This window comes from Tamandua tetradactyla, chromosome 4 (genome assembly GCF_023851605.1).
Source record: "Tamandua tetradactyla isolate mTamTet1 chromosome 4, mTamTet1.pri, whole genome shotgun sequence".
Taxonomy (NCBI): domain Eukaryota; kingdom Metazoa; phylum Chordata; class Mammalia; order Pilosa; family Myrmecophagidae; genus Tamandua; species Tamandua tetradactyla.
This window is the reverse complement of record NC_135330.1, coordinates 4,245,492-4,255,576: the sequence shown is the minus strand read 5'-3', so window position 1 is coordinate 4,255,576 and position 10,085 is coordinate 4,245,492. Positions and strand designations below refer to the sequence as shown.

Genomic DNA, 10,085 nt, shown 5'->3' with positions numbered 1-10,085 from the left:
TTCTGTGGAAGATTCAAATTACTGATTCGTCAAACTTTTTCTGAGCTCCTACTTTGTGTCAGGCTCTGTCCCGGGCTCAGGGATTGCAAAGAGTGACTGACATCTTCCCTGCCCTTCATTAGATGGGGGAGACGGATCCGGAAACCAATTCAATGCCGGGGGCTGAGGGCTGTAAGAGACCGACGACCCAAGCGCTACCGGGAAGGGAGGACTGGAGGACGTCCTTGGTGATTGCCACCTTTAAAAAATGACCGCGCTGGAACACACCCACCCACAGCACTTTCAAACGTCCCTCCACAGCGTCTCTTAGATCCGGGCAGCAGAGTACCTTGATAGCTAGGGTGGCAGCGAAGAAGATGACGACGGGACCCACCTTTTTTATGTTACCGGGGTGACCCGCAACACCCCTTTTATTTCGGCTGCGCCTACAACTCCCAAAAGGCAACTCGGCGATGGAGGCGGAAACTACGCGCCGCGCCGAGGCCTGTGATTGGCGTTGAGCGCTAGGCCAATTGGAGGCCGAGATCTGTGATTGGCGTTGTGCACTGGGCCAATTGGAGGCCGAGGTCTGTGATTGGTGTTGCGAGCTCGGCCAATTGGAGGCGTTGTTGTTTGGCGGTCGCAGAGCCGTCGGGGAGGGAGAGAGGTGGCAAGATGGTGTTGGAAAGCACTATGGTTTGGTGAGGAGCTATCTCGGGGCGCCTCGGGGGGTGGCTGGACTGTGTCGGGGTGTGTGTCGCGCGGAGGCCGGGCCGGCCTAGGATGGGGACGGGGCGCTGGCGGGCGAGAGGCAGCTTTGGGCCCTGGGAAACGAGCCCCGTCGAGTCCCTGAGTCATCCCGGGCCGGGAAGAGGCGGACCTCGACCCAATCTGCGGCCAGGCATTCCCGGAGGGCCCTGACCGGCCTGCTCCAGGCCAGCGCCTTCTCCAGACCAGCCTCGGGTCTGTCTTTAGCCTGAGTCATTCTTCTGCCCTGCGCTCCTCTCCTCAAAATAATGGAGATTCAGAAGAGAGATTATAAACCCCTTCCCCGCCCCATTTATTGGGCTCCAATTCTGCTATCTTTCCACTGTGGTATCGTCTCCACAGTACCATTTACAGATCGTTTGCTCTGTTAGGTATTGTTGGTTTGTTTGCATGGGCAGGTACCGGGAATCGAACTGGGTCTCCGGCATGGCAGGCAAGAAGTCTGCCTGCTGAGCCACCGTGGCCCGCCCTCTGTTAGGCATTTTATTTACTTAATCTCACTTAAACCTCAGAGCAACACTTTGAAGTAAATATCCATCCCTCCATTTTACAGATGAGGATACTGAGTTTCACTGATTTTAAATGACTTGCCTAAAGTCATAATTAGTAAGTGTTGGAGCCATGATTTAAACCCAGGATTAGCTGACATAAACTCTCTTATCGAGTGACTGAGCTGCCTCGTCTGTTCATCAGTCTAAAATTGGGGTGAAGATGTATTCTGCTTGGGATTAGAAACTGGGGACAGAACTTTATACAAGATTTCAAGAGTTGCTTCTAAGTGTGAGCATAGAACATAATATAGAAATAGTGTCCGGACACACACAGATTGCCAAATAGGTGGAACAGACAACTGAGAGGTTTCTTCTTTTTTCTTTTTTTTGGGGGGGGTGAGGCAGGAGGCAAGATAGCATTGCCAGATAAAGTAGGCTTCCCAGTTAAATTACATAAACAATGAATCATGTTTAGTATAGAAAAAATCACTATAAACATGTCCCAAATATTGCAGTGTAATGTATTGAAAAGTTGTTTATCTGAAATTCACATTTAACTTGGCAAGTTGGATTTTTATTTGCTAAATCTAGCAACCTCTGGTGAAGAATATATTAGATTAGAAAGGATAAGCTTTGGAATTCCAAATCCTGTGTTTTCAGGTACTTAGAGCTGGGAAGTAAATGTTAGTTAATCCCTCTCTTTATGTATAAAATGGAAATAATAGTAATATTTACTTATCCCAATAGTGCAGGATTGTTGGGAAGGTAAAATAAATGTGGTTGTGCTTTGTAAACTGTAGAGCATTGAACATATGTTAGTTGCAGTGATAGTTGGAGCATTCTCCAACTATCCAATTTAATATGAACCTTGACAAGACTTGGACAAATGTGGAGGAGAGGTCATTCAGGTAGGGAGAAGGGCATACACAAAGCTGCTGAAGTGTATATGCCCAAGGCATGTTTAGGGAGCAGGGAATAGACCAGTGTAATTTTAATATAAGGTTGGTTTTTAAGGTAGTTTCTTTTTTATTTCAATGTTTTGGAAAGGTAGATGGGACCAGACAGAAGACCACAGGTGTCAAGCTGAGGAGATTGAGCTCTGCTCTGTACCCTTCAGTGGAGGAACAAGTGTTGAGGGTGGTGGAGGCAGAGCCATGTACAAAATGGCATTGAAGAATATTAATCTCATTTGATGCAGAGGAGGAAAGCTTAAGCCCAGAAAGACTTATTGGCAATCTGTTGTGAAGCCCAGGCATAGAATGATTGTGAAGTCTGCCCTCTTGTTTTTGTGGGGCCTCACAAAAAAAATTCTTCTTCAGAATCCTTTAGGGGAGCTTATTAAAAATGCAATTGCTGACTGGAGACATTCAAGTCAGACTCTCCCAGCCAGGCAAGTCCAGGCTTCTGTGTTCGTTTACTTTTTTTTTTTTTTTTTAATTCATTTACTTTTAATGAAAAATAGCTGGATATTGTCTTAAACCATTATTTTGATATGAAATTTTTGGGGAAAAATTACCTACTGTTGAGCAAAAGTAGACAAAAAATATACATATGTATATTATTCCTTCATAAAAAGTTCAAAATTGGGACTTCCTATTTTTTTAAGGATCCATACATAGATGGTAAGGCATCCATTTTTAATCTCACCTTACTGCAAAGTGATTCTGATGCATAACACAGTGTGAGAACTACTGCCTTGTTCTCCATATCAGTTCTTCCTAATTCTCAAGCCCCTTTTTTACTCTAATGCCTTTTTTCCAGCACCCATCCTTCTGCCAGTCTGGTCCACAATCCAACTTTCTCCTTATACTTAGTAGCTATTCCATCTGGACTATGTTCAAAGCCTCCATTGTTTTTCATATTTGTATTTATCACTGTGTTTGAAGTTACAGAGTCCATTTCTTCCCTACTGGGGAAACAATTGGAAATAATGTATCAGGAAAGAAGAATATAATGAATGTTCAGGAGAATCAGCCCTTGATCTCCTTTAAATAGATTGTTTAGAGATGACTGGGTTTCCACTGCAGGAACTAATCTTTGCTTCATGTGACTGTCAGGCATTGTACTTTACTAATCCTCATATCGACCCTATAAGAGCAAGTGTAATAAAATGCATTTTACAGATGAGGAAACCAGAGCTTAGAGAGAAAATCTTCCTCATGGTCATAGAATTAGTAAAGTAGCATAGTAGAGATTTGAACCAATGCCTGTTTCAAGTGCCTGATCACTACCCTACATTGCCTTTTGTTTTCTAGTAGATTCTTAATTACTCTCGTCACCATTTTTAATATATACTTATTTCCAGACAGAGCATAATTTTTAAAAATTGTCCCCAAACCTGTATTTTGCTTGCTAATAGAAATGTCCTATCTCATCTACAACACTGCTTTCTTCCATTAGCATAGATAGAATCTTTGACTGTTAGAGCTCTGAAGGATCTCAGAAGTAGTCAAGAATTGATCCTGTATGAGGGCTTATATAACCACTTCACTTACCTGCCTTGTTTTGGTTTCTGAGCAACTAGAGCTTGTACTTTGTATTGTCTGAATTATTTTTGGTTATGAAAAGTTGCAGGAATAGAAGATGTGAGGAAACTTGGAAACACCAAACCCATGAAATCTCATTTTTACAGTTTAATCCAGCTGCCAAAGCAGTTAAACACTTAACCAGATGAGTACTTTCCTGCATTCAGTGTTGCCAAATGTGTGTGAATTTATAAATATTTTTAGTTGCCTTCTTCATTTCCTACCTTTGGAGTACTCCTGTTTTAATGGCACTTGAGAGATGCATACAGGACAAAGCTTAGTAACACTGTAATGCAGTTTATAAAAAGGTACTTAAGTTACATCAGTAGATGGCCACCTTTGCCGCTTGTCAGGATCGCTTGGGGAGCTTTAAAAATTTTTCATCCCCTGGTCATTCTCCGTCAGTCTGGGGTAAGGCGTGGTCATCCGTAGATGTTAAAAAAAAATGTTGCAGGTGATTCTGTTCCTCAGAAACTGAGAGTCACTGCTGTACAGGGACGATGCTGAAGGGGTTCCTGGGACTGCAAGGAATGTTTCAGAGAGATCCTAGAATATTTCTTCTTCCTCCTCGACCCCTAACCTGACAGCGTGGATAACAGCGAGTACATGCGGAACGGGGACTTCCTGCCCACCCGGCTGCAGGCCCAGCAGGACGCTGTCAACATCGTCTGTCACTCCAAGACGCGCAGCAACCCCGAGAACAACGTGGGCCTCATCACACTGGCCAAGTACGCGGTGGGTGGGCGGCGGTTTCCCAGGCGCAGCCTGCTTTGGCCTGTCACTGCTTTCTTCACTCTTCATTGTAAATGTAAATAGCAACTTGTTTTTAATATTAACCTGACTTTAAACGTTATAAAGCTAAATCTTTTGGGTGAAATTTCACAGTGTATTTTAAAGTCAGTGAAAAGCGATTTTGGATTAGAGCCTCTGGGCATACAGCACACGTCCTGCACCATAAATTGTTGGTTTTAGCAAGTGTTAATCTTCAAACGAATAACCACCCGTCCCAGTATACAGGCTGTTAGCTGGGAAATTGGTCCAGGTATGGAGAAGGAGGAAAGAGATACAAAGTAGCATCCAGTTATGGAGGATTCTGGCCCTGAGGGGAGGATGATATGTGAGGAGTTGGGGAAAAACATCGGGAGGAAGAAGGCAGTTTTCTGACAAATCAGTCATTTATCATTTCTGTATTTGGTATCTACTAAACACTAGATATTGGACTAAGAATAGAGATGACAGTTATTATCAAGGTCCCTAAAGAAAGGACGAATCAGATGCTCATCTGCTTCCCTCCACATTGCAGTGACTGTGAAGTGCTGACCACACTGACCCCCGACACCGGCCGCATCCTGTCCAAGCTCCACACTGTCCAGCCCAAGGGCAAGATCACCTTTTGCACTGGCATCCGCGTGGCCCACGTGAGTCCTGCAGGACCCCCTTGATTGGGCCTCCCTGCACCCAGGTTCTGCCTCTCACGTCTTTCATTTCTCCTTTGGAAACTCAAACTAGAGCAAGGAAGGGAAATGCTTGGGTAGCTGGCCTGGAGTAGAAAGGGTGTGGTGGGGTAAATTCTGGGATTGATGAGGATTGTGTAGGGAAGACTCCCTCGAATTGGGAATTAACTCTCTCTCCTTACCCACAGAGAAGCACAGCAAGAGGGGACGGGTGGGAGAAGTGGCTTAGTCCTTGGGTGAGTTTCATGGGAGGCTTGAGTTACGTAGACACCATAGAGGAAAGGAACAGAGTGACAGAGGGAAGGGCTGGGTGGCTCTCCTGGCTGACGGAGAAATGCCTCTTCCTTTACAAGCTGGCTTTGAAGCACCGACAAGGCAAGAATCACAAGATGCGCATCATTGCCTTTGTGGGAAGCCCCGTGGAAGACAACGAGAAGGACGTGAGTCCACACGTTGGGGATACGGGCGGAGTGTTTAGGAATGGAACCTTTCCGCCCTTAGGAGGCTTTGGATGGTCATCAGTTTGGGGCAAGGGGGATTGTAGATCTAATATCGCTTCCCCCTCCTGGTGTGGGACAGATTTCCTCATTTCTGTCCCCTTCTTCCCAGCTGGTGAAACTGGCAAAACGCCTCAAGAAGGAGAAAGTAAATGTTGACATTATCAATTTTGGGGAAGAGGTGAGTAGAGGCTGGTTAGGGGGGCTTTGATGTGATTTGATTATAAACAGGGAACCTGAGGAGTGCCTGCTCTGTGAGAGGGTAGCTCCAGACAGGATCTGAAATGACAGCAAGGTATGAAAGTGAGCCTCCTGGGGTCTTCCTTCCCGCAGGAGGTGAACACAGAGAAGCTAACAGCCTTTGTAAACACATTGAATGGCAAAGATGGAACCGGTTCTCATCTGGTGACAGTGCCTCCTGGGCCTAGCTTGGCAGATGCCCTTATTAGTTCTCCAATTCTGGCTGGTGAAGGTGGTGCCATGCTGGGGCTTGGTGCCAGTGACTTTGAATTTGGAGTGGATCCCAGTGCTGATCCTGAGCTGGCCCTGGTGAGCTAACCGTGACCCCAGGTACAGCCCAGGTCTGCCCTTCTGTATGGACGCACACATCACATAGGCTGTCTAGGTTGGACAGTCCTAAACAACCCCACAGCCATCACTCATCTTCCCAGCTCCCCTTTTGCTTCTTCCCCTTAATTCTGTCTGATCTCTGAGGACACCAGTGTTAGACTCTTTCTTGTTAGCTTCTCCTGATTAAACCCCAGGCTTCCCTCAAGTCCATTCTTTTTTTTCCCATGTCACCTCTTTTCCCTCCAGCCTTTTCTCCATATGCCTAAATTAGAAGCTACCGCTTTATGCTCCTTTCCCACCACCCTGGCTGACTTCCCCAGCACTGAGTAGGAGTGAGGTTGGGAATGTCTGACCCTGCCCTGCCCTGTGCTAGGCCCTTCGTGTTTCCATGGAAGAGCAGCGGCAGCGGCAGGAGGAGGAGGCACGGCGAGCAGCTGCAGCCTCTGCTGCTGAGGCTGGGATTGCTGCAACTGGCACTGAAGGTGAAAGAGGTGGAATCTGAAGTTTTGGGACTGCAGGGCTCTTGGTAGAAGCTACGTGTAGACATTGGAGTGGGAGGTGTGGCAGGGTGAGAATCTGTGGAGGAGCTTGGCCATGTAGAATGTGGTGCTGGCGTGACCCTGCTGCTCTCTTCCGTTTTTCCAGATTCAGATGCTGCCCTGCTGAAGATGACGATCAGCCAGCAGGAGTTCGGTCGCCCCGGGCTCCCTGACCTGAGCAGCATGACTGAAGAAGAGCAGATTGCGTATGCCATGCAGATGTCCCTGCAGGGAGCAGGTACGCCGAAGCCTGCATGGTTGTGCTTAGGCAGAGAGGGCGGGGTGAGGCCGTTGAACTGAGTGTACCGATCTCCTTTCCTCAGAGTTTGGCCAGGCAGAATCAGCCGATATTGATGCCAGCTCAGCCATGGACACGTCTGAGCCAGCCAAGGTGAGGCCCAGCAATGATCCTCCATCCCCATCAGGCTTAAAATCCCCTGTGTTCAGCTCCTCAGCCCTCCATGCCGGGGACGTTCCTCTCGGGGTCTCAGAGATGAGCTCTGTGAGTAGAAGGAGCATATAGATAAGACTTTCTTGCATGTAAACCTTGCTAAGGCAACAAAATGGAGAAGTGTCCTGGTGTTTTCTCATTTTCCTGTGTTGCTGTGGGACAAGTCTGGACATTTCTTTAAAATAACAGCTTCCCAGGAGGGTGAAAAGAGGACTTGGGAAAAAGAAAAAGGATGGGTGGTGCCTGATAGCAGGAGGCTTGAACATCATGGCAGATGCTTTTACCCTCTGAACTCAAGAAGCAGAGTTCTCGAGCCTTTCCTCTCTCTGGTCAGTGACGGGCGTTTGAGTCCATTCCACACTTAGGCACCGGCATGCTGCTGAGTCCTTTCCTGCCCGTGCCCTTCAGTGCCTTCCACCCAGACAGGGGAAGAGGGGCTCGGGCCGCAGCAGTCCGTGTCTCCCGTGCTCGTGGCCGGCTCACCCAATGCCTTTTTCAGGAGGAGGATGATTATGATGTGATGCAGGACCCTGAGTTCCTCCAGAGTGTCCTGGAGAACCTCCCGGGTGTGGATCCCAACAACGAGGCCATTCGAAATGCTATGGGCTCCTTGGCCTCCCAGGCCACTAAGGACGGCAAAAAGGAAAAGAAGGAGGAGGACAAGAAGTGAGACTGGAGGGAAAGGGTACTTGAGCCTGCTCAGGAGACTGCATAGGGTGGGACGGTGGCAGGGTTGGATATGCTCTATGTAACCATTACAACCTAAATAAAGTTTGGCAACTATTTCTTTTCTTTTTGCTTCAAATAGTGGTGGTTCTGAATGGGAGAGAGGGGAGGAGGGCATGGTGTGAAGGGGGGCATTTCCTGTTGGGTTCTCTATGTCTCCGTGGCTTCTAATCCCGACCGGCTCCCCTTCTCCCATTTCTTTAACCTGGGATTATTTTACTTTCTTATTAAGAGCAGTTTTTTGAGAGCCCTTTGTGTTAGGTGCTAGGACTACTGAGGAAAATAGAAAACATTTTGTCCTGACCTTTGGGGACTCAGAGTCTAGGGAAGAATCCAGCAGGCTGAGTGATTATGTACGTCTGATAAGTGCCAAAAGAGAAGTATGGACCGTGGAAACAGGGAGGAGCAGGGACCAAATTCTGGCAGCCCCTTCGAAGGCTCCCGGAGGTAACATCTGAGCCCTCTGAAAGGGCACAGCATTCATCCAGCAGGTGAGGAAGAGGTGGGAATGTTTCCAAGCAAGAAGAATATGTGCTAATGGCATGGAGAAAATTGAGGAATTTAATAGCTCAGAGACTGATTGGGTAAGTTGCATGAGCTAGGGATCCAAAAGTGACAACCATCAGAACAAGTTTCTTGCATTGCTGACTTCCCTGGGGAGGGCCTGTGGGGGAGGGGGAGGCTCCTGTGGAGCCACATGATAGACGTGGAGTCCTGGGGCACCTTCCTGAGCTCTCATTTAGAGGCCACTTTGTGTGTTATGTAGTAGAATGCAAAAGTCACGTCTCCCCCTGCCCCCTTATGTGCCAAAAGAGGTAATATGTGACAAACATACAAAGTGTATAATCTCTGTATACCTATATGTATGTGGAGCGTAAGAACAGAAATGAGGATGTGTGAAGCCACTAGATAGAGCGGTGCTCGTTCCTTGTGTCTGCCTGGGGGGCCTTGACCCCTTCCCACTACCTCCCCCAGAGACACTGTTATCCTGAATTTTCTGTTTGCTTCTTTTTATCCTCTATGGTTTTCTCATATATATAGATCCATAACCAGAATATATTTAGTTTTGCTTGTTTTTGAGCTTTATAAAAAATAGTTTTATCCTGTAAGTCTTCTGAGACTTGCTTTTTTTCACAAAGCATTTTTCTTTCTGAGATTCAATAAAGTTGTAGCTGTTGTTTATTCATTTTTAACATTTATATAGTATTCATTGTGTGAATATATTACAGCCTAGCTATTTGGATGGACATTTGTATTATTTGCAGTTATTTTGCTATTAGCAGTTGACTTTGGAGTTTTTGGTGCTTATCTGCTGATGGACCTATGTAAGAGTTTCTTTAGGATACTTTACGGGTTGAGGCCAAATTGTTTTTCTAAGTGGTTTTACAAATTTGTACTCCCTCAGTGTAAAAATTTCTATCAGCCATGCCCTCTCCAGCCCTTGGTGTTCTTAAGACTTGTTAATTAATCTAGTGAAGGTATAATAATTCATTGTGGTTTGGGTTTGCATTTTTCTGATTAGTAATGAGCTTGAGCATCTTTTCATATGCTTCTTTTTTTTTAAATAGGCCTTTTTATTTCCACCTTTTTAAAATGTTTCTTCGAGTCTTTTTTCCATTGTTATTCACCTTTTGATTAACATTTTGTATGTGTTCTTTAAATGTTCTTGCTACTAAATTATTAGTTACATGTATTGCAAATATGTTCTCCTAGTTAATGACTTGTCTTTTCATGTTTTAAGAAACATGTTTTTTATCAAAGGGGATGGTGGAATTATTCAGAGAAGGTAGGATTTAACAAATGAGTATCATTGTTGAGTCATTATATTGATACACCTTTTAGTCTCCAGCAACTTAGAGCAGCTAGAAGTAAAAACCTAAAGTTGTGGAATTGTAACCTATACCAAACTCTGAAATCTGTTCTACAGCTAATTGTTGTGGTATGCTTTGAAATTTATTGCTTTTTTGTATATATGTTATTTTTCACACACACACAAAAAGTTGATTATGATAAAATAAAAAGTTGTCCTTTGGTGAACAAAGTTCTTAATATAGTTGAATTTCTCTATCAAAGTTAGTTACTTGT

At 45.5% G+C, this 10,085-nt stretch overlaps 1 protein-coding gene across 1 annotated transcript; it reads left to right on the top strand.

The window, feature by feature from the left end:
- Positions 1 to 549: 549 nt before the first annotated feature.
- Positions 550 to 8,057, top strand: PSMD4 (proteasome 26S subunit ubiquitin receptor, non-ATPase 4). The gene is made up of 10 exons (XM_077156043.1): positions 550 to 680; positions 4,351 to 4,491; positions 5,067 to 5,181; positions 5,571 to 5,657; positions 5,827 to 5,895; positions 6,048 to 6,263; positions 6,658 to 6,766; positions 6,930 to 7,061; positions 7,147 to 7,214; positions 7,774 to 8,057. The coding sequence occupies exons 1-10, from the start codon at positions 655 to 657 to the stop codon at positions 7,942 to 7,944; spliced, it is 1,134 nt and encodes a 377-aa protein (XP_077012158.1). The 5' UTR covers positions 550 to 654; the 3' UTR covers positions 7,945 to 8,057.
- The last annotated feature ends 2,028 nt before the right edge of the window (positions 8,058 to 10,085 follow it).